The 24,673-nt window shown below is 49.0% G+C and overlaps 1 protein-coding gene across 2 annotated transcripts in view; it reads left to right on the forward strand.

Moving 5' to 3' along the window:
* Positions 1-24,673, forward strand: part of Itgb5 (integrin subunit beta 5) — a 106,968-nt gene that overhangs the window by 63,554 nt on the left and 18,741 nt on the right. For both annotated transcript variants that reach the window (XM_051149831.1, XM_051149832.1), the window contains exons 6-10: positions 1,702-1,863; positions 3,129-3,224; positions 4,866-4,955; positions 11,507-11,641; positions 19,208-19,637. In XM_051149831.1, the coding sequence (XP_051005788.1) occupies positions 1,702-1,863; positions 3,129-3,224; positions 4,866-4,955; positions 11,507-11,641; positions 19,208-19,637 (913 nt within the window). The remainder of the gene's footprint in view (positions 1-1,701; positions 1,864-3,128; positions 3,225-4,865; positions 4,956-11,506; positions 11,642-19,207; positions 19,638-24,673) is intronic.

Consider the following 24,673-nt stretch of genomic DNA (forward strand, 5'->3'; position numbering starts at 1 on the left):
GCCAAGGCCTCGAACACCTGCCTCCTCTTCTGCTGCCCCCCCCCACCTTCTTCTTTCCTTTTCCTTGAAGGCTTCTTCCCATCTTCCAGAGCAGCTTGAGTTTCACCCGAATTGGGAAAACCTTTCTCTACCCCAGCTCTCCCCTGCCTCTACATCCTCCCCATCCTCTCCTCATCGCCTTCTTATCTTCCTCCTCCGCCTCCTCCTCATAGTCATATCCTCTTGTCCTCTCCCTCTCTTCTCCCTCCTCTCCCTCCTCCCCTCCCTCCTCCCCTCTCTGGTGTCCATTAGTACTGTATTTGCCTTCATTAACCCCCTCATGTTAAGTTGAAGCTGCCGTTTGCATTTAAGTGGAATATCTTTAAGAGCCAGGATAAACTTTCGGTGGATCTGGGACCCTCCAAGGGATCTGGCACATGCCCCTGCTTTAAGATGAGTAGCTACGTATTGGACAAAAGTTACATGGTTGCAACACGGACTCCTCTTAGGTGATGGCTCTGGCCCACAGCAGGCCTTTGGTCTTCTCTGCTGCTCTATTGAATCTCTTTCCTCTCCTCTCCCCTTTGGAGTATGTTTTTCTGTGCCGATGCTGCTTTTGTAGCAAGTAAGCCAGCATCGTGGCTGTTCAGATGATGTGGTGTGAGAGAGGGTGGCATCCCAGTTGCTCTTCTGCTATTGAGAAAACAATACTTTTTTTTTTTTTTTTTTTTTTTTTTTTTTTTTTTTAGGTAGGGTTTTTCTGTGTAGCCTTGGCTGTCCTAGACTCACTTTGTAGACCAGGCTGGGCTTGAACTCAACAGTGATTCACCTGCCTCTGAGTGCTGGCATTAAAGACATGTGCCGCCATGGCTGGCAAAAAACAACAGCTTTTTAACCTTTGAGGTCTCTGCATCTGGGCTCCATGAGTTCCGTATCTTATGGTAGCATAGCTAACTCTTGGCAGTGTTTAAATCCTTCCTGTAGCCACCACCACCATTTTGGGATGTCCTTTCACCAATACTAAAAAGGCTGACCACATATCCCGGCTCCTGATGATAATTCCTGAGTGTTTTTGTGTAATGTTGTGGCTCCGGTGGCTGAATATGAGCAGTTCTGAGCACACACACCCCCCACCCACCCCCATATGCGCGCCATGAACTGTATTTAAGCTAAGCCTCACTCTACAGACTTGATAATCCCAGGTAGTGAACCAGTAAGGGGGAACTAGCTCATCTGATGCTCCTTTGCCATTGAAATGATTGCAGTAAGAATTGGAGAATTCACAGTTCTACTAGGATAGATGACAGTTCTTACCAGATCCTCAAAAGGCAGAGCCATTTGAGTGCTTCACTCTGAATGACTCCTGTCTAATGGAGCCTGAAGTGTTTAACCATCGTCTTGTACAGTCTTAGCCAGTGCGGGTGATGAAGGCATTGGGGTGGGCTCAAGCTTGCTATGGAGCCTGGAAAGGAATCTTCCGATGGATGACATTAGAAGAGGCCCAGGGAAGAGGATGGTGCCAGTGGGTGTCTGGGCACATGGGCCTGTGTGGCCAGAGCTTGGGGATTTCTCATCTGTGCCACTGCGGAGTGGGTTTAAGTGAGAGGCCATGCTGCTGTGCAAAGCATGTGCCTCTGACTCAGACTTGGAAGCCTGCAAGTACGATGCCCCAGGCAGGTTTATATAGAAAAGCTGTACCACCCTCCATCTTCTGTCTTTCAGGAGAAGATCGGGTGGCGAAAGGATGCGCTGCACCTGCTGGTGTTCACAACGGATGACGTGCCCCACATCGCGCTGGATGGAAAACTCGGCGGCCTGGTCCAACCACACGATGGCCAGTGTCACCTGAATGACGCCAATGAGTATACTGCATCCAACCAGATGGTGAGGGCTGGGAGGGCTTCCCTTATCTTTAATTGTAACCCCATTGTCCACTCCTTCCTTGAAAATGTCTTTGGCCCTCAGAACTTGCTGGTGTTCTGCTCCATTCTAGGGATCCGGTTTTATTCTTTATTTTGTCTTCCAGTGAAGGTGTTTTTGTTTGTTTGGTTCGTTTTGGTTTTTTGTTTGTTTGTTTTTCGAGACAGGGTTTCACTGTGTAGCCTTGGCTGTCCTGGACTCACTTTGTAGACCAGGCTGGCCTCAAACTCACAGCGATCCACCTGCCTCTGCCTCCCGAGTGCTGGGATTAAAGGGGTGTGCACCACCACGCCTGGCCTCTTGTTAACTAATTCTTGTCAGGGATTTCTGTATCTGCTTCCTCTCTGCGCCATCATGTACCTAATGGGGGCTAGTTCACTGGAAGGAGAGGTGACCCGGGAGCCAAATGGTTCTATGATCTGAAGGCAGAGCGGAGCCTGCTTTCCTAAAGAGGCCACAACTGCGACAGAGCAAGAGGACCCCCAGCCCTAACAGTTTACCAAGATCTTGCCACATTTGTTATGCAGACTTTGGAAGAAATGTACACCTTCTTCTTCCCAGAATCCATTTTGCTATTTGGCCAGAGAGGAGTTCTTCAGGATTGTCTTTGCAGGACACGCCCATTTTTCTCCAGCTTCAGGCAATGATCACCCAAACTTTCCAGATTATCTGGGAGTGAGGGAGGCTGGAAAAAGGGCTTTTAACTGTAGGACCTCACCCATTGCGGCCCCAATCATAGCCCAGTACCAAAGAGCAGTGGGGACGGCCCCTTCTGCCTGTTCTGAGCTGTGAGCAGGGCCTGCAGATATTGCTTACCTGACTATTGGGAAAGGAAAGCCAGGCCAAGGAACAGCCCTAGGGAAGGGAGATGAGCTAATAGGTGTTGGTGGCAGATGGTCGAAGGCGGGGCTGTTCTTCCTGTAGCTGTAATTGTCCCCAGCCCTCTTGAAAGAACAGAGCGGGATACAGATCAAGCAGAGCGATGCCCCACACCTCATCCCTACTCTTTGGGGGTATCTGGTGAGCACCAAAAGGGCCTTTCTCTGAGCATCACTTCCTGTAGCCCCTTAGCTCAGGACCTGCTGATGGGCTCTGTTATTGGCCCCAGCGGGGCATCCAGGGGAAAGATGCTTTGGATGGCAGGTTCTGCATGGCTGCAGATCACATGCTGACACCCACGCACAGCGGGTTGCAGCTGTTACAGCGCTGCCTTTTTGCCTTGGCCTTAGGACTATCCGTCGCTTGCCTTGCTTGGGGAGAAGCTGGCCGAGCACAACATCAACCTCATCTTTGCGGTGACGAAGAACCACTATATGCTCTATAAGGTACTCCTGAGGGAGGGAGGGGCCTAGCAGCCTGATCTGGGACTAGCTCTGACCTAGAGCCAGTTGGAGACTAGACTGTTAGAATAGGAGTGGGCGGGGTCAGTGGATGGTACACTACGGCCTCCGTCTAGCTGTGGTTGGAAATAATAAGAGAACTCTCGAGTGTTCACGTAGCCGTAACATCCCACTTAATTTAGAGAAATGCCTCGAAAACAGTCTGAATCATCATTTTCAGAAGACGGATGGGAGGCACAGGGGCCTATTCCAGTCCAAAAGGAAAACATGGAATTCTGTACCAAGGAAACAGAGATGCTAGGCAGCGTGCGTGGCTAACTCAGGATTCAACTGTATATCTTCTTGCAGAGGGTGGGAGGCAAGGAATGGCCTGGGACAGAAGTTCTCCCAAAAACCAGTCGGTGGCTGAGAGAAGAGAGCGATAGGCTTGCGCCATCCATCAAGTCCCAGGTTGTGACCAGGGCCACCATTCCGGCAAGCACAGTGAGCTGCAAGCTGCACTCACAAGTTCCTTAGAGAGTAATGAGGAGATCATTCAGTCCAATGTCTAGCCTCTATGTGTATGCCTTCACGTGAGTGTGCGTGAGCGCGTGCACACACACACACACACACACACACACACACACACACACACGCATGCACACAGCCTCTGGTTGTGCAAGAGCTCATGTACATTGTGAGGATATAGGGGATGCTGACAGGAACCCCTTAATTACTCCCCAAAGGACCTTTGTTCAGTCGTGTCTCAAAGGCTCCTCCTGCCTGACCAGTCATGAGCACATCCCAGAGTCCACCTGAGTTCTGGAACCTCTTGGAGCCTGAACCTATTCTAGATGGTAACATGGAAAGACACTTTTCGTCTGGTGCAAGATGATGGGTTAAAGCGTATCTCTCACAAACCACATTTTAAGAAGGATTGATCCCGGGAGCTGTGTTGGGCTTTGTTTCCCGAGGGGAGGAAGTGCTCTTTGGCTTCAGCCTCCCTCCTCAGAATGGGGAGACATACAGCCTGAGAGTGATGAAGACTCTGTCAGAGCAGCACTCAGGAGCTGTGCTAGGGCCAAGGGCTTTTTATTATTTGGGGGGGGGGGCAGGGGACTTGAGACAGGCTTTCTCTGTGTAGCCTTGGCTGTCCTGGACGCGCTTTGTAGACCAGGCTGGCCTCGAGCTCACAGCGATCCACTTGCCTCTGCCTCCCATTGCTAGAAATACAGGTGTGTGCCACTATGCCCAGTTTAAGGTGAAGGGCTTTGTCCCAGAGCCTTACAATAGGTATCAAAAAGTTCTTAGAATGGCACCCTTCGTATCTTGGCTCCCCATTGAGAAGATAGGGTGTCCATCAGACACTGCTCCTGTAGAATATGCTGTGTCATCTGGAATTGAGCTGGGATTCCAGGTGTGATAGTGACAGAATCATGGCAGCCAGGGTGACGTCAGAGGGTGGATGGCTCTCCCACATCAATCACTGATTAGTTAAACGCTCTGCTGTCAGTCTAATCTACGGATGGACTTTTCTCAATTGAAGTTCCTTCCCCTCAGGTGGTTCTAGCCTGTGCCAAGTTGTCATAAAATTAGCCCGCAGAGAAAGCGAATGGTCTTAACTTTCTGTTTTGTTTTGTTTTCAAGAATTTTACAGCCCTGATCCCTGGAACCACTGTGGAGATTTTGCATGGAGACTCCAAAAATATTATTCAACTGATAATCAATGCATACAGTGTAAGTCACCGGCTCTGACCCCCTACTCCCACCTCCATCTCGTCCCTTCTGGGACACTGAGGCCTGGGAGCTGATACAGGTTTGGGTGGAGACTTAGCCCTGTTCCCACTCTTTCTACTGGGGACCCTTGAGTTTGAGGTGTTGCCAGGCCTGTACTCAGTCTCTCCACGTCTGTGTCTTTTAAAGCCTCAGAGTTGGGCATCAGGGAAGATTTCTAGCTAGTCTCACATCCCCTCTTATCCTCTGCTACAGTGCAGGCTCCTCGTAAATCATAGTTTACCTTGTGTCTCCTGTGACTTCCTGTTCAAGCCAGAATTTTCTTGTCCTTTCTCCACACTATAGTCTTCACTTGTATGGCTGTCCCCCAACTCCCCTACCCCCACCCCAGATAGAATCTCTCTATGTAACCCTGGCTGCCCTGTCACCAAGTTGGCAGGGCTCTGTGAGTTCAAGGCCAGTATCTGCTGGGATTAAAGGCATGCACCACCATGGCCAGTTCTATATCTGATCTTTAAATACCTTTAGTGGCTTTTAAGCTTTGGTTTATTTACTTTTTAGCAATAGAACAGCTAGATTCCATCAGCAGCTGCTAAAAAATAATACACCAAAATGGGGTTTGAGAAGTGAGCTCTTGTATCTCAAACTGTGGGCCCTTGACTGGTGGAACGTATCAGACTCCCTACCTTTTGCTTTAAGGATATCACTCCTGGTGGCCTCCTGAATAGCTTCAGGGTGGGGCAAGTCACTGGCCAGACCAAGGCAACAAAGGGTTTGAAACTTTATCACTCTTGAGCTTCCTGGAAGGGAGGTGACAAAGGTAGAGTTGACCGCCAGTAGATAGTAATTTAATATTGCTCATATAATAAAGCTACCATAATAATCCCCAAAGACCTGGGTACACAGCACTGATTTGTGAACACATGGAGGTGTGTGGAGGGTGGCATCAAACCTCCGCCGCACCACTCCACATCGCCCCCTCCCCTCCCGTGCCTCTTCTGTTGGTCTGAGTCCTTTACTGATCTCCCAGGTATTGTCTTGCATTCTTTGCAGCATCCTATAAAGTCGTTGAGCTCAGAGGGTATTGGTAGGAGCCCTAACTTATAGCTGGTCCTAAGGATTAGTGACAACCTATGACTTGGCAGCTGGCATCTGAAGGAAGGGGGCAATCTTGTGCGACTGAACCCACAGCCTGTGGGATCTGACCACTGGCTCTGCAGACAGTGGAGACAAGAGGACAGCCAGGTGCTATCCACAGACAGTTGCTTTGTGTATGCATAAGGGGTGAGAGTCGGGGGATCCTATCCACCCACTGATGTGAGCAGTGGGTGTTGTATGGTGTGGGAGACTAAAGATGAGAGAGTAGGGAAAGCAGTTTCCTTCGGATACCCATCTTCTTGCTACTGCCTGTCTGGCCAGTGAGAAGGCCTGTAGTGTAGTGACAATTTTGGAATTTTGTTTTTTTTTAAAACCACATAAATATTATGAAAATATGTTTTCATTTTAATCCTAGCTGTAGGGGGCTATGGGGCTGCTTCTCAGCAGCTGACTATGATTTGCCCCATGCTCTAGCAGAGGTGTGATTTTTGCCCGCTGCAGATAGATTCTGTGAGTGTGTGACATTTGGAATTCTGGGAACTTTTCAGAGGGTATGTATATGCTAGAGCCCCAGTAGGTGAGGTTGGAGGTCGTTTAGGTGGGTTGCTGGTTGCTATTGGTTGAAGCTTGTTAAGTAGATGTGCACAAAGAAGAAAAAAAAAACAACAACAAAAAGAAACTAGATTTCCTGACGGTGAATATCAAACTTGCCCTAAGAAACTCAGCGCCCCTAATCAGCAGGAAGTAGTCTAATGTCGTTGTCCCCTTTCCATCCCCTGATGTTGTTCAGGGGTCTCTTTCCTTTCCTCTCTTATCTTTTTTTTTTTTTTTTTTTTTTTTTTTTTTTTTTTTGTCTCTTATCTAGTGTTAGGGGTTGAAAGAGTGGAAGGAAAGGGCTGGAGAAGGGTGAAGAAGGAAGAACCCACAAAGTGGCAGACTCTGGTTACACTTCAAGGCTTCTTGGTCCTTGTGCTTTTTGTGGCTCTGAGTCCACACGGCCTCTCTTGCAGGAGGTGAGCTCTGGGCAGCAGGAGAGGCCCTGGGCAGCTCTAGCTAGCCTCCCTCGCATTGGTTTCCACCGCCAGCCTCCACCAGGGCGGGTTGCCGGTCTCAGTGTTGCCTTGGTTCGTGGTGGATTCGTGAGTCATACCACCATGACTACATGTGCGTCTTGACTTTGCTCTCCTGGATGCTGGCAGTGGATCTGTGGGGACAGTGGAAGACTCTGGTCAGAGTGTATGTTACAGATGAAATAAATAGTGGTGGCCTTTGGCTCGTCTGATTTCTACGTGTCTTTCATAATGTGGGTCTGTCAGCTCTTAGATGTATATCCTTCTGTTAGCTGTGCTGAACTCACTCTCTGCCCAAGGGTGTTTGACAGCATAGGATTTTGCACAGAATTTTGCTGAGGGGAGATTCTTTTCCAGGGTTCGGCCCTGGGTCCAGCCAGGTACAGAAACATCATTCTGTGCTTATGAAGAGAGGCGCTCAGACCGAAAGCACAGGAGCCTCTCTTTAAAGTGTGGGGGGAGGGGGCAGGATGGGCTGCAAACCACCAGAGTAGCGGGCGGAGGGTGACATCAGAGCCCGCGGTGGGCTCTGCCCTAGCGGAGCACATGTTTCTCTTTTGGTTGTTGCCAGGAAGTCTGCTCCTACCGCTCCCCCCCCCCCCCCCCCGCAACCCTCCCCCTGCTGGGCCGACGCAAAGCAATTGCAGATGTGACCTGATGTGACACCCGGGATGTAATAGAATAGCACTTGAAGCGCTGGCATTCTTGACATCGTCTTTCCTCTAGGAAGGGAACAGGAAACCATCTTCAGGGCAGAGCTGGTTGTGATTGAGTAGACCCAGGAGTTCCACGTGGATGTCCTCATGCGTAGGAACCGGCTACAGAGGCTTTGATCCTCTGATGTGTCTTACACTTCATTCTTTTTGTCAACAAATGCATCTGAAGGGGCCAATTGTGGGCAACATTGTAAGACACATGGCAGCAAGACTTGGAACCCAGCACAGCTCTGCCCAGTGCTCTTTAGTGCACAGCCGTTCCTCCAGCCCCTCTTGCCTTTTCTCCAGGGATTTAATCTTCATTTGGCCCAAGCCCCTGAGCATAGCTGTAGTTAAATCTCTGCTCCCATCCATCTGTTCATTCAGCAAGCCCTTGCGCTACATCCTGGAGAGAGCAGGGAAATGGTCCTTAGAGCTCACAGTGCACTGGGAAGGCAGATCCGTAAATAACCAGACACCAGTTCAGTGGAGGAGTGTGGTGTGCCTTGAGCAGCACTTTTGTGACCTTTGGCCAGTTAAGGATGGCATTTTGGAGAGGAAAGTGGCTTCCAGAGGGATAGTATTTTTAGAGTTGTAGAAACACTTTCGACAGTCTGTTGCAGGCAGAGGCCACTTTTTGTGGCGTGTTTTCAGCAAGCTGTGAATCTGTTGAGAAAACTGCATATTTCATGTATTCAAGCTTAACACTTGCCAGAGTTAGAGGGAGGGGTAGGAAATCCACAAAAGCAAGTGGCACTTGGGCCTGCTGTTCACGGGGCAGCTTGCTTCTGTGTCTCTCTAAGTCCTGCTGTGTGTATTACAAAGTTTTTTGTTTTGTTTTTAATGCTGATTAAAATATGACTTCTAAATAAAGATAGTTACTTCATTTGGCCTCCGTTTTTAAAAAAAATAGTTTGTTTGTATTTTGTGTACATTGGTATTTTTTCTGCATGTATATCTGTGTGAGGGTGTTGGATCCCCTGGAACTGGAGTTACAGACAGTTATGGGCTGCCGTGTGGGTGCTGGGAGTTGAACCTGGTCCTTTGGAAGAACAGCCAGTGCCCTTAACCACTGAGCCATCTCTACCAGCCCTGGCCTCAGTTTTTGATGTAACATCTTTCATAGAGACTTTTGAGGTAGCCTTTCATTGCATAGCCCTGGCTGGACTAGCTGTGGAGACCAAGCGGACCCTAGCTCATGGACATCCCCCTGTCTCTGTCTCCTAAATGCTGGGATTAAAGGTATGTGGCATCATGCCTATCTATTACTTAGAGATTTTTTTTTCCCGAGGCAGGGCTTCTCTGTGTACCCCTGGCTGTCCTAGAAGTCAGTCTGTAGACCAGGTTGGCCTTGAACTCAGAGATTCTCCCTGCCTCTGCCTCCTGAGTGCTGGGATTAAAGGCATGCACCATCACTGCCTAGCTACTAAGAGCTTTAAAAAAGTTTATATATACATACATATGTATTTATGTATACTTATATAATATTTATATTCTTTGAGAGTTCATACATGTGTACAGTGTATTTTGATCTACCAATGTGTCCCTAGCATCTCCTGAGTCCCTCCTCCACTTATGCCAGAATTATGATTTGCTTGGATTTGTGCAGCTCTTGTGCAGATAAGCACAGGTGCGTGGAGTTCATGAGTGCAATGGCCATGTCACATTCAGAAAACAACACTTCCCCATCCCATGTCTCTTATGTCGTTGTGTGCCCTTCTCTGTCACATTCCTGAACCTTGAGAGGATGTCCCACTTAAGGGCCCAGCGCTCACTGTCAGGAGTTCTCCACACTCAGAACAGTCACCACTAAGACTCTCTGCATCATGTGATGCTGCCTGCAGAAGACGCGTCTCTGGCCCAGGTTGAGCGCAGCGCTTGCTCACAGATAGGAACATAAAGGTCTAGAAGGCAGTTTGACAGCATGAACGTCGGGCAGAGCAACAATAGTAGGTTCCCTGCTGGTTAAGGGTGGGATTTAACAATCAAGAGACATACAGAGCATTCCATGAACCTTGTATAAACTAAACAAACCCGAGTATTTAACACCCTGGTATAAAGCAGATCATAGCTAGGCTTGTTTGTTGCCTGTAATTTCAGCTCAGGAGCCCGAGGCAAGAGGGTTACAGAGTTCACGGCCAGCCTAGACTACGTAACAAGACCCTGTCTCAGAAACTTAAACTACATAAAGAAAACACAGCCACAGAACAACATTGCTGGCACTGGAAAAGTCCCTTTTAGGCCTCCTTCTCTCACTATCCTCCAAGGGTAACCATTAGTTCTGCCTGTTGCTGAATTTCACACACAAGGCTTTGCCACTTAGGAGCAACGGATGCAGTCTGAGAGAAGCATCCTTAAGCAGTTTTGGCATTGTGCAAACAGATGTCAACCTAGATGGTGCAGTATATGGGTGTGTCTCCGCTGTCTGCTGCTGCCTCTCGCTCTAGGCTACAGACGTGTGAGGATGGCACTGTACTGAACACTGCAGGCAGTTGTAACAGTGGTGGCCATTGTGTACCTGAGACTACAGAAGGTAGATTGGCATCACGAAGTGATAACAGGCAATGTCCAGCTCTCATAATGTCATGGGGCCACTGTTATATATGACCTGCCCGGATGTCTTTAATAAATACAATGCGTCTGGCTTCTTTTGAGGAACGTTATACTCTTTGGGGTTATTTTACACGGTTGTGTTTGATTCATTGTCACTATTGTAGGTACTTTGCTATGTGGACATGCTGCAGTTTACTTAAATCCACTCTACTATTGGTAGGCTTCTGGTTGGTTTCCAGATTTTTGCTCTTAAGTTGCTGTAGAGATTCTTGCCCCTGCCTCTTGATGACCTGCCCGTTTCTGTTGTGTGTATAACCCTCGCGGAGAGCTAGGACTAAGATCAGCCTGAGTTTTAGAAGACATTACTTTACGTTTTTCTAAAAGCTTCTCTCGGCTTCCACTCCAGCCAGCAGTGTGACAAGCTCAGTTCCTCCCCGACCTTCTCAGCACATGCTACTTTCAGTCTTGTCTTTTTCTTCCTGCTTTAATACCACATTTTCCCTTAGTTTTTATTCCACTTGGTATCTTGGGCAGCTAGACCACAGAGAAGAAGAGCTCTGATAATGTAGCTTCATTTTTTATAGATGATTCATATGTAGATTCATGTGGAGCAACCTCACCTAGTACGGGATGGGTGTGAGTGTGAAAAAAGGCCAGGTGGCACCTGGGTGAGCTGTCTTCTGCAGGATAGTAAGGAGCTAGCCTCGGGGGAAGACAGAAGAGACATTGCTGTCCTGAGTGTGTGTACACACCCACGTGTGCACAATATAAACCCTGCAGAGCACATGGCTAGATTTCAGTAGCTGTACTGAAGCTGAGGATGGGCCTGAGAGGTGGCTCTGAAGAGGCAAGCAGAAGAAAGAGCAAAAGGCTTCTGAGGAAGATAATATATTTGACAGATAGACCATTAGCAACCATTCCAAGCTCAGAGGGAGGCCCCAAGCCAAGTCTACCAAGATGGTGTGTGGGAAGCCTTCTCTCTCTAACTTTGCTTGAGCCTCTTGAGTTAGGAAAAAACCATGAACCATGTGACGAGAGAGAGAGAGAGAGAGAGAGAGAGAGAGCATGCCAGCCAGCCACGGTGGAGAACACCTCACTGTAGCTGTTCCTAAGGGCTTTGTTTTCTCCCTTTATTCAGAGCATCCGGTCTAAAGTGGAGCTGTCAGTCTGGGATCAGCCGGAAGACCTTAATCTCTTCTTCAGTGCTACCTGCCAAGATGGCGTATCCTACCCTGGTCAGAGGAAGTGTGAAGGCCTGAAGATCGGGGACACGGTGAGTGTTCACTCCTTGTTTATATGAGTCATTGCTCCCCTGGGTAATTAGTGTCTGGTTCTGACAAATTAGTAGCTTCCTGGAGTCCGTTACAAGCGTGTGTCGTGCCTTCTATTTCAGCGTCCTTTCTAAGCTTCTGTGTACTTTATGTGCAAAGTCTTAGGTGGATCGGTTACAGAGCTCCACTCCATAGGCCCCTCGGTGCACTGCCACCTGAGGTTTCCGCGTGACGCTGGGCCCTTGGTGCTTTGGCCAGTGCTGTTTTTAGCGTGACAGGGATGCAATCAGGTGTAAGAAGATAGACTTGGCTTCCATTCTCATCTTTTCCGGAAAAGATGAAGACAGCCATCTATGAGTTCTTTTTGATTTATTTATTCTGTATACAGTGTTTTGCCTGCATGGATGCGTGCACGTCAGAAGAGTGAACCAGATCTCATAGATGGTTGTGAGCCACCATGTGGTTGCTGGGAATTGAATTTTGGAAGAGCAGCCAGTGCTCTTACCCTTGAGCCATCTCTCCAGCTCCCCTAACCCCCGCAATGAATTTTTATTAAAAAAAAAAATTCATTTATTTATTTACTTTTGGGATTCATGCCTTATTACTAATGATAATTAACTAATTCTGCATCACTACCACCACCCCTCCACCCATCATCATCATTATCATTATTATTTGAAAAGATTTATTTTTATGTGCATTGGTGTTTTACACGCATGTCTGTGAGGGTGTCAGAATCTTTGGAACTGGAGTTAGAGACAGTTATGAACTACCATGTGGATGATGGGAATTGAACCTGGGTCCCCTGGAAGAGTAGGCAGGGCTCTTAATTATGTGTAGGTATGTACATGTGTCCGCAGGTGCCCACAGAGGCTCTGGTGTGGAGCTAGAGTTACAAGTAGTAGTAAGTTACTTGGCTTGGGTGATGGGAATCGAATCCTTATCCTCTGGAGAGTGTATGCTTTTAATAACTGAGCCATCTCTATATATAGTGGGAGGAAAGAACTGACTTGCCACAGGTTGTCCTCAGACCTCCACGTGTGCCATGGCATGTGCACCCTTGGCCCAAATTAAATAACAAATAAATATAAGAGCAAAACAAAGCAGGCAGTCCTGCTGGATGTGGTGGCACATGCCTATAATCCCAGAACTTGGGGAGGCAGAAGCAAGTGGATCTCTGTGAGTTCAAGGCCAGCCTGGTCTGCAGAGCAAGTCAATGACAGCCAAGGCTACACAGAGAAACCCTGTCTTGAATGAAAAGCAACAAACAAACAAACAAAAATAGGCAGTCCTGAAAATGGCAGGAAGTGGGCAGCCATAAATAGGCAAAGAACTTGTGAGTGAATTCTGTAGATCTCTGCATGGGATTTGTGCAGTGACACTTGGCATCAGCCGTCAGGTAGCTGAGTGGACATGCTTTCTATAAGGGAGCCCGCTCAGGACACAGATTGTCTGCTTGTGTTTATTTACCATTAGCAGACCTGTTTATCAAATAGGGGAAGGCCGCAGAGATGGCACAAACAGCTTCTCCTATAAAACAGGAAAACTAAGACTTAAAAATAGTTTTAAAACCCAGGTTATTGTTAATTAGTTGATTGTAATTAGTATCTTAATTTAGAGTATTAATAGGACAGAGGGAATGTGATCTGATAGTGGTTTTGGTTGGCTGGGTTTTTTTTTTAAGATAGAATCTCGTGTGCACAATGAGTTCTTTGTAACCTGGGCTCTGTAGTACAACTCTGTCTTAAAAACAAAAACAAAAACAAGTAGCATGCTAAGGGCGGGTGAGATGGCTCAGGAGGTCAGAGCGCTTGTTGCCCAGCCTGATGGAGCCTGGGACTTACGTTGTGGAAAGAGAGAACTCACTCTGCATGTTGTCCTCTGACCTGCACATATGTGGCTTGCCTCATGCTCTCCATCACTTTATTCCACCAAATGAAGAAATGTCATATAAAAATGTTGAATGGTGTGTCGATTGGGACCGTACTGATAGAAGACATTTGGAACCTTCAAGGTAATGGCGCCACTCTTCTTTTCTGGTCACGTTACCTGTGGTTTTATGGTGGAGTCTTTTTTTTTTTTTTTTTTTTTTTTTTTTTTTTTAAGAAGCAAAAGTGACAAGCAGATGTCACTATGAATTGAGTAGAAACAGACACAAAAGAACTGGGCTTGTTGAAAACACCACCCACCGGCGTCAGAGTGCATCTGAAGTCTGTCCATACCTACCGCCTTAAACAAACAGGGAAATTGCAAGGATCGTACGTTTGGGGTCCCTAATGGAATACAGAGAAAGCACATTTCATCTCACTATGGACAGGAAACAGACTGGACAGTGAACATTTCTGTGTTCCCCTTTTAGTTTCCTGGGAGGAAGACATCGTCACCCTTGTGACAGACTGGGAAGCCTAACATACAGAATTAATGAGGTGAAATTGCAAAGGTCAGGCTTAATGTTCTGTAGTCCACACCCCACACCACCACCTTGATACCCACGACCCACGCTACCATATACATGTCAAAGGACAAGAATCAGGATAGCATGGTCATGGACTGGAACCTTCACCAGAGACAGGTCCTCCCTGTCTTTGTCATATTGATGTCCCACAGGCATCAGTATTGGTGGTGACAGAATAACCATACTGCTGATGGGCAGCCTGAGACTCAAGAGATGGGAGTGACCTGTGTAAAATCACCCGAATTAAGTCATTTTACTAATTGCAGCCTCCCTGTGACAGGGAGCCATGTTATCTGCCCATATGTGGACACCTACAGTGTACCCTCTCAGGCCTTTACTACTTATTTATTTATTTATTTTTAACATTTATTTTATGTGTGTTGCATGTGGGAGCCATAAGACAACTTGCCAGAGTGGGTTTTGGTCCACTGTGTGGGTCCCAGAAATTAAACTCAGGTCCTCAGGCTGAAGAGCCAAGTGCCTTTACCCATTGAGCCATCTAGCCTGTACCTCATATGTGTCTCTTATAGCAGCTTTGCAGTTAGCTATATTTCTCCATGGCAATGTGTAAAAACCTGAGGCTCAAAGAGAAGCTGGAAGAACTAGCCCCAGGTCCCACTACCGGTGAGCAGCAGGCAGTAGGACCCAAGTCACTAACAATACCACACACAGCCCAGGCCTTCTCTGTGTGCTGAAAGCTTTCGAGTCTCAGGGTGGGATTATCACCATGTAAGCTCCAGCTCACTGTGTGTGGCTCTTGTTTGTTCAGCTGGGAAAGTTCAGGAAATCAGATGTTGTCTGGAAATCAGGGGGGGAAAAAAGATTTAAAATGGAGATGTACCTCAATGTTGAGAAATCTCTGTTGTAATAGGATGATTTTTAGCACATTTGAAAGCATCGTAAAGACAGTGTTTCCACATTGCCTTTTGGCATATCTTTCCTTGGGATTCGGTGGCTGTAGCCCTGTGGAAACTGTAGCAGGTCCTCAGGCAAGCCTTCTCACCAGCCCTTTGTCCTCTCTCTGTCCCAGTATTGTCCCAGTGTCCAAGGGCCCCGCAGTCACATGGCCCCTCTGGCAAGAGCTGTGTGCTTTTTCTTGTCTGCATGTAGCCTGCTGCACAGAGCCATTCTTTCTAAGTCGGGGTGTGTGTGTCGCTGTCCACCAGAGCTGTGCAGATCACGAAAGTAGATCTTTCTGGATGGTGTGAGTCCGATGCAATGAAACGTGAGGTCTGACAAGAATTTTAAGGAGTCAGAGAGATGGGCTGAGGTTAAGGGTGCATTCTGCTCTTAAAAAGGACCCAGGTCAGTCCCTAGCACCTACACTGGGCGCCTTATAACTGCATATAACTCCTGTTCCTGGGGATCCAGCACCATCTTTTTTTTTTTTTTTAAGATTTATTTATTATGTAGACAGTGCTCTGCCTGCATGCATGGCTGCACACCAGAAGAGGACACCAGATCTCATTATAGATGGCTGTGAGCCACCATGTGGGTGCTGGAAATTGATTCAGGTTCTCTGGAAGAGCAACCACTGCTCTTAACCTCTGAGCCATCTCTCCAGCCATCCTCTGGACTCCTGAGGGAACCTGCCTCACTTATGCATACTGATGTGTGTGTGTGTGTGTGTGTGTGTGTGTGTGTAATTTATTACTGTATTTTTTTCCTCAGGGCAGGGTTTCTCTGTATAACCTGGCTGTCCTAGAACTTATTTTGTAGACCAGGGTGGCCTCAAATTCGGAGATCCATCTGCTTCTGTCACCTTAGTGCTGGGACTAAAGGTGTTCACCACCATGCCTGACTTTCAGGCAAACCTTTCTGTTTTGGTTTGGTTTGTGTTTTGGTTTTTCGAGACAGGGTTTCTCTGTGTAGCCTTGGCTGTTCTAGACTTGCTTTGTAAACCAGGCTGGCCTCGAACTCACAGAACTCCGCTTGCCTCTGCTTCCCTGAGGGAGGGGAGAGAGGAGAGATTAGCCCTGTCATGACTGCTGGTCTCAATTTCTTTGACTGTGTGTGTGTGTGTGTGTGTGTGTGTGTGTGTGTGTGTGTGTTTCTGCTTCAGCAGGAGACTCTGCAGTAGCAGAAACCAGGATGTCCTGAAAGAGGAATTGACCTCAAATTAAAGCCCGAAGCCTTGAATCCAGTGAGACTCCCTTATTCAAGCTCTTAGGTGGTCCTCTACCGACCCCAACCCACTCCAAGCCTGGCTAAGTTGATTTGATCTATACGCTGGGAGCTGGTGTTCTTAGAAACCAGCTTCGACAAATCAGTATGCAAGTGGCTGGCTGTCCAGCTAGCATTAGCACGCCACACAAAGGGCCCAGTGAGCCACTGTCACAGTCTTCTCACGACATTACCCCTTCCACACCCCTGTTCCTGTCCACTCCTCTGGGCCCTGGGCTTTGGCCCTACCTCAGCTTTTTGTTTCCTAAGATCTGAGTAGCCTTGGCATCTTCAGAACCCTGGAGTTGAGGGCGGGGTGGGGGGTTGGTGTGGGGTCTGGGCAGCCCTTTTGAAAGGGTGGGCTCCCACTGCAGAGCCAGAAACCTCCCAATGAGGTTCAGTCACCAGCTGGCCAGGATGGCTGCGATGTCTGTGACTTTCCTCTAGACTGAGTCTTGGGGTGGGAGCCTGGAAAGTCTCCAGGACTTGGGGAGCCCTGAGCCCTGTCAGTGCTTATCCTGAGACCTCGGTCACCAAGGGAAGGAAGCCAAGAATTTGTGTTCCAGCGCCTTCTGGCCTCTCTGGGTTCTTTGCTAATCCAGTAGGGAAACTGAATTATAAGGAGGTGGGGATCTGGGTGGTGAGCAAAAGAGACCTATATGCTGTCCCGACTGGCTTTTTATAGCATTCCTGTGTCCAGCAGGAGCCAAGAGCTAGCAGCTGAAAACAGACAGTGCCTCACTCTGGTTATCAGTTAGCCAGTGGCGGCAGGCCAGGCAGATAGCACCTCCACTGGATGGAAGCCTTGGCTGAGACCAGGCCAGGGACCCTACTGGGAAGCCAAGCCCTCCCTTCAGGCAGGCAGACAGTGCGAGTTTTCATGTCCTGGCTCCAACTCACAGGTTCCCAACCCTCCAGTTATCCTGGCACACATGGGCAAGACTAAAGAGTCATGTGTCCTCGTGCCATGCCCACCAGCCGCCCCCCGCCCATCTCCCCGGCCCCCTCCCCCTCCCCCTCTCTGCTTATTTCTTTGCTTTCTCCCCTGACAGAGGTGGGCCTGCACGGAGAGGTTGTATTCCCCAGCATCTCAACAGCGGAGTGCCTTTTTCTCTTGCTGCCACAGGCCGTTCCTTTGCAGTTCATTGAATTTCTGATCTCCAGCTCTTCCTTTACCAGGCACAGAAAATGGCAGGAAGCAGCAGCTTCGTGCAAAGTCACAGGAAAGGAATGGCATCAGGCTTCTCAAAGGCTCTGTCCGCTTCCCTGCCTTCGTCACGGGCTCCATAGATAACTGCTCAGACTCAGCCCTCAAACCCTGCCTGTGTGCAAGCTTAGCACATCCTTGGTCCAAGGCAGAAAGCTTGAGAGAAGCCTCTGGCCATCACTTTATGGTCATCACTATGCTGCTGTCTCTGAACTGAGCCAGGCTGCCGTCCTCTCTCTCCACCAAGATCTTTTTGTTGTTGCTGCTTTGTTTTAGAGACAGGAAGTGTGGAGGCTTGGCTGTCCTGGAACTAGCCCTAGCCCTACAGAATAGGCTGGCCTCAAACTCACAGAGATTGGCCTGCCCCTGCCTCCAGAGTGCTGGGATTAAAGGCATGCGCCACCACTGTCTGGGTTTCTACCCAGATCTTTAGATGAGTATCCGCCCTGTTGCCCTTTCTAGGAGGTCATATGCTAGGAGAATGCAGGCCTGGTCTAGGTGAGCACAACTCCCGTGGCTATGGAAGCAGACAAGCTCTCAATCCCTTGACATCATTGACTCCCTCAAAGGGAAGACGACCATTAAAGCCTGTTAAAGGTTGCCTTGCTGCCCAGCCTGTTCTGAACCCCACACTGATCAGAGGAGTCTTGGGAAATAAAGACACCAGCTGAGACATTAGGGGCCACTTGGAGGAGTGACCAGGCATGTCTGCTTGAGGAGGGGATCCCCACTTCCAGAGGGGTGCATCTCGGTGAGGATTTTTTTTTGTCACCATTCACCAGCCTGTTTGCCTTTCTATGGACTTGCCAGGGCTTGTTCTGGGGCAGCCCTGTGGATCCCACTCCACACAGCTCCTTCCTCTGGGGAAGGGGAGGCAGACAGGGTTGCATCGTGTTCTGATTCCTGGAGGAATCAAAGCAAGCCTTCTCCTCCTCACCTCCCTTCCCATCCATGCTTGTGAGCGGCTGACAGGCATGGCTCCTGTGGTGTCATCTGTCACCCTGCTCGGTCCACCTTGCCGTCTAGTTGCAAGGCAGCCTGTAAGAAACTCTAAAGTTAGAAATACTTCCCCAAATGTTTTCTTAAAAAAAAAACAAAAAAAAAAAACCAAAGAACTTTTCTTTTCTAAGTGCCTGTGTATGGGATAGTTATTCAGGCAATGGGGGTCCTTTCCAGACTCGGGACTGTGGGCTGATTGGGCAAGATACAGCTATGAGAGCCGTTCTTGCAGGGACCTGGGGCTAGAGCGTGAGAGAAGCCATTCAGGCGTGTCATCCCTCCCCTCCTCCAACAGAGAAGGAAACCTCTTTCCTGTGGGTCAAGTGGCTGCTCTCTACCCTGTACCTCATGCCAGGCGATGCCACCATACCTCAGCATCCTGGCATAGGCAGCCAGACGCTGGTTGGATGAATGACCTCTGAGATGAGAGGTGTATACAGCGGTAGGGGTGTGACAAGGATGGAATAGAACTGGGTGATAAAGAGGAGAGCAAGAGACCTGTAAACTCCACTCCTCCTGCATCTCATTAAAGACCCATGCCCAATTTCTATTGGCTATTAACATAACCAATTGCTCTTCTCCATAAGGTATCTGGGTTTGTTGACCCACGGTCTCTTCCTACCAGGGTTCCACCCGTGTGCTAGACCGGATAGTACTCAAAAGGGGTGTATCTGGCCATGCCCCCCTGAGGGTGTGGGAGCCCTGGCTTACTATGCTATGATGCCTTCTTCTCCTTTTACCCAGGCATCCTTTGACGTGTCTGTGGAGGCTCGGAGCTGCCCTGGCAGAGACACAGCACAGACTTTCACCTTGAGGCCTGTAGGCTTCCGGGACAGTCTGCGGGTAGAAGTGACCTACAATTGCACGTGCGGCTGTAGCACAGCGCTGGAGCCCAACAGTGCCAGATGCAGCGGGAATGGAACCTACCTCTGCGGGCTGTGCGAGTGTGACCCCAGTTACCTGGGCACCAGATGCGAGTGCCAGGAGGGAGAGAACCAGAGCGGGTACCAGAACCTGTGCCGGGAGGCGGAAGGCAAGCCCCTGTGCAGCGGACGCGGGGAATGCAGCTGCAACCAGTGCTCCTGCTTCGAGAGTGAGTTCGGGAGGATCTACGGGCCCTTCTGCGAGTGTGACAGTTTTTCCTGCGCCAGGAACAAGGGCGTCCTATGCTCAGGTAGGCTTCTGGCCATCACCTTTGCTCTAAGCCGGGGTGTTGTGTGGACCCTGACCAGACCTTTCTTGGGGTGATGAGGGGAGGAGTTGGAAAAGGCCATACCTGTGGCTGTCCTGTGAGAAAACCAGGGACAAGCCCTGCCTGCAGCACAAGGGTGGGAGCCCTCAGTGGAATGTAACCGTCAGCCGAGGGTCAGTTCTGGCAGGACTTGCCCACACAGTGTGCCTGATGGGTAGGGGTTGGCCATAAAGAGAAAACATGGGGTAAGGGTATGGGACGTGTGAAACCAGTTGGGCACATGTGATAATTGTGAATAAAACCTCGTGGGAGGTTTTTACCCATGAGAAATACAAGTAGCAGGGCTGCCTAGGTGGGGAAGAGAGGAGGTTCCCTTTAAGTGGAGCCCCTATGAGACAGGTTTGAGCACTCCCTGAGGGCGGTGGAATTGAAACGTTCAAAATTGTTGTGCAGAGTGGAGGACGTGTTGAGCGTCGTGGATTGGGGTAGGTGGAAATCGACGCACAAACTCTGACAGGGATCAACCCATCATCTCAGTGATGATACGCCGGTGTTCGGGAGGCGCTTCTGTCTAGGCTCACAGGAGAAGCGGGCTGGGGAGCTGCAGGTCTGGAGTTGTGAGAAATGAGAGCCGAATGACATGCCCAGCACATGCCTACCACAAAAGGAGGAGGCCACTGGCTCTGGTGTAGATCAGAGCCATGTTCCTGGGAGCTGGCGGTGTCAGGCTTAGCCTGTGGGTCCTGGGGTCTGTGCTTAAAGAACCCCAGCATGATGGGACGGAGTTCCTGCTCCCCTTTGTCACAATAGATGCCCTGGCTGTGTTTTTCTCTTGAAATCAGCAACTTGATATAACCTTTGGGGAATGTTTTTGCTACAGAAGGCTGCTTAGCCCGTCTTGTCCGGAAGTGGATTTGCCTGTGCAAATCCATCTACACAGTCTAATAGCCAGATACTTGGCTTGGACGTTGGTTTTTCCCAGCTGTCAAAGTCGGCCAGCATCGCTTGCCTCTGTGTTACTTTGAGAATGGAAGGAGATGTCGTAAGCACGGAGCCTGAGTGAGCATGGAGCCTAGCAGGCACAGGGTGGTCAGGATAGGATGTCTGAGTGGACCTCTGAGGGGAAGACCTAACATTTTAGAGATTCTGATGCTAAGGAAACACACTCTTTTGGGTTTGAGGGTTGTTGTTGGTTTTGTTTTTGTTTGTTTATTTGTTTTCCGAGACAGGGGTTTTCTGTGTAGCTTTGGCTCTCCCGGACTCACTCTGTAGACCAGGCTGGCCTCGAATTCACAGAGATCTGCCTGCCTCTGCCTCCCTGGGTCCTGGGGTTACAGGTGTGTGCCACCATACTGGGCAGGGAGAATTATTCTTAAATCTCGAATGTTCTGATTGGTAGAAAGCAACATTTAAAACCATCCGTGCATTCATCACTCTAAGAGGGTAGTTTCTTTCCTTCCAAACTGTTCCCTAAGTTAGCGTCTGTGTCTGCATATGATTTTGTGCCTTGCTATTCGCCCTCCCTCTTGCTAATTAGAACATTTTGGCTCTTCACTATATACCCTCTAGAGCTCCCATCGCTTCTCTTAAAAAGCCACACTAAAGTTCTCCAGCTTTTCCTGGAGAAAGCGGTTTCTGTGCTTAGATCATTGTTGAATTCGTTCGTTTAAGACAAGCTTGAAGCAAGCGCAGCTCCAGACACACGCTCCTGCGGGGAGGGGTGCCTCATGTGTCTTGTCTCTCAGACCATCTGGCTCCTTCTGGACACAGCTGAGCGGCAGTGAGCCGGCCATTCCTCCCTCCAGTTCCGGGGTCCCTGTGGCCAGCCTGAGCTTCTGCTCTTGGGCTGTGCACACTGGTTTAGGCTCTAGCAGTAAGGGTTTTTATGGGAGAGAAGGCTATTTTTTAACCACTCGGTGGTGCCTGTAGATGCTGACTCGGGCTCTCAAACCAGCAATGTCAGCATTCTCTGGCACTTCCTACCCCTGGAAGTGGGTTATGTGGTTGAAGTCTGTCTTAGGGGTGGGAGGGTGGGTGCTGGGCAGTGTACTGTAAGAAGTTGCTGAGACAGAGTTAGGGCCAGAATCGGTGGGGATGCCAGATAAGCCTCTTCATTTATCTGCTGCTTCCTCTGTAGGGCTTGCAGTCCTCGACCCCTGTTGAGAGAGGCAAGAGCCGGTAGGGAGGATGCAGGATCGGGAGAGGGTTTCCATCATCAAAATGAGCAGGCAAGCGAGTGAGGCCGGGTCTGGAAGCAATTGAGCAGTTGTACTAGTCTCATGACACATAATCATGGGACGGCGTGTGTGCGCGCCCAGGACTCTCGCTGTGGCTCTCCTCCTGTGTCTAGGAGAAGCAATTTCCACAATAGCTCTATCCCCAAACCATATCCCTGTGTAACAGTTTTATGAGGCCCCTAAGGAGGGCTTCTATTCTGATTCTTGGAAACTGTTGACCCTTCAAAGGTTTTTTTGTTTTGTTTTGTTTTTTAAACACGAGAAGAGGGCGGGGTCTGTTCAGTTATTTTTAAATGCAGTAAAAGACTTTGTGCTGCTCTGAGACAGTCATCTCCGGGGCTCTGGGTCACCGTCAAGATTTTACATTTAATAATCTCGTTGGCCTACCTCTTGGGTCTCATAGAATAAGAAATTTAAAATCTAATCAATCGTAAAATTCTGAGCAGAACCTTTCTGGCCTTATGACTGGGAGATCCCCCAAAGTACATTTTAATAAGGTTGTATAATACGCATCCCACTTTTATTATATGGTAGATAATGAGGCAACAACAGACACCTGTAACCCTTCCCAGAGACGGAAAATGGAAATGCGCCACTTGAGGCACCTTTCCTAATAAGCCGGAGCCGGCATCCAAGAACAGATCCTGGGGTTGCTGACGGTTCTAGGTAGACTTAAAACAGTTTTGTCAGGCCTCTGTAGCTAGACTAACTCCTGTGAATAAGGCTCAGCTCTGGGTTTCTTTCTTCCTGCCAAATCAAACACTGTCCATGACAACATTATCCGGGTATGTCTAAAAGTATTTCTCAATTCACAGAGATTAAGTCCGGCTTCCAAAAATAGTTTCTTGGGGACAGATAGTTTGCATTCTAAAAAGGTAGGCAGGGGGGTGAGTGGGTGAACCATGGGCAAAAGGGCAACAGTAGGAACTATTTGTCTCCTGAAAGTAGCAGAGTCAAGTTTTACAGGCTGACAGGTAAACTCAGGAGACTGTGTGAGAAGTTGGACTTAGAAGTAAGTTGCGCTTAAATGAGAAGGGCTTTAAAGGCCGAGGGAAGGGTTACTCTGTAGTTCAGTGGGTAATAGGCCTGCACGGCATGTCTACCACCAACACCTCGCTTCCATCTGCTCATGTGTCTGACCTCAGCCAGAGCCCAGGGTTTACCAGGTCCCTTCTTCTTCTCCAAGTGCGTTCCCACAACTGCTCAGAAACAGGGCGTCAGTCTGCTGGTCATGATGGGGATGCAGTGGTACTGACCTAAACGGAGTCTTCTGGGAAGAGCATCCTGAGAGCATCCCCTGTCTCAGTGCCAACCAGCTGTCCCCCAGTCATCTCTGTAAACCAGTCGGATGCGCACCCCTGCAAGAGGCCCTCCCGTGGCTCCTGACGCCTACAAAATGAAGTCGCTGTGGCTTCAGCCCTAGCTCTTCATTCTCAACTGCCATGCGTGGAAGGTGGGTCACAGCCTGGCTGTTGGCCCCAGATTGGAAGTATTCAGTGATTCCTCCGTTCGTCCAGATGTGTGTGGCTCTTTTCACTACTCCTTGCCGTGACCCGCCTGCCTCTGCCTCGAGCGCTGGGATTAAAGGCGTGCGCCACCACGCCTGGCGCTTGAGTTGTTTTTTAAGACAGGCTCTTAACCATGGAGGAACTCAACAGAGAGCTCTCTGCCTCCTCCTCCCAGGGGCTAGGATTAAATGTATGCACCATTACACCCAGATTCTCTCTAGCTTGTGACAGGACCAACCCATGTGCAGCTTCCATGACAAAATTCTTGAAGAGGGCCTTGTCAGTGAACTAAGCTTGAGGCATACGTCATCCCTAGAGGGCCTGTGGGCTTCCCGTGGAAACTCCTAGAAAACTCAGGATTGTTGCACATATTTAATCTTGTGTGCAGAAACTCAGTTGATGGTTATATTCAGATGCTACTGTCCAGCATAAGATCACACGTGTGCACACGCAGAGACATATGTATGTGCTCGTAGACACACAGAGACAGTCGCACACACATCTTCAAGAAAAAGAATCCCTGTTCTCCCAAAGAGAAAACATTAGGAATTCTGGTAGCAGTTTCCTTCATCACACAATCACATGATCTGGGCCTCTTGTGTCCAGCCAGCCAGCCTCTGGCGGTTTGTGCCTAGAGAAAGCTGTCTGGCAAAGCCAGAGCTGGGTGGTAATAACTTGCCTGGTGCCACTGAGGGCATGTCAGTGATGTCCCCTCATTTTGTTTCAGGCATGTTGCTACCTGCTGTTCAGTAAGGACTGTTACACGCTGTACATTGATTGCCCCTACACCAAGGGGCAGTTCTAGATGCAGTGTGTGCAGTCGGGTGTGAATTTCTGAAGTTTTTATTGCCTCTGGAATTTTCCACTGGGGTTGAAGAACGGGCGTATAAAGTGTCACATCCTTCTCCCTGCGTCTTCTGGGTGTTTCTGTGAGCTTGGAATAGAGGAGCAGTGGGGCAGGCCATACTGAGCACCTGCCTTGCTCCGGGCTCTGAGCTCAGCTCTTGGGAATGGAGTTGCCTATTTCCAGAAACTTCTTAGCCAGTCACTGTTGATACTGAAAAGGGAACAATCTAAGCACTGGGTCTCCCCTCACCAGCTTTTCTTGCTGTTTAGAAAGGGAAGGTTCCAGATGGAAGACCTCATGCCCAAGATTCTGCCTTTGAACTTCAGGCCTGATCTATAAGCTCATGAAGTCTGGCTTGGAAGGACATAGCGACATTTAATAAGGAAAAGATGCCAAAGCTTAGGTCTCTGTCAAACATCATTAGAA

This window comes from Acomys russatus, chromosome 8, assembly GCF_903995435.1.
Source record: "Acomys russatus chromosome 8, mAcoRus1.1, whole genome shotgun sequence".
In the NCBI taxonomy this organism is placed as follows: domain Eukaryota; kingdom Metazoa; phylum Chordata; class Mammalia; order Rodentia; family Muridae; genus Acomys; species Acomys russatus.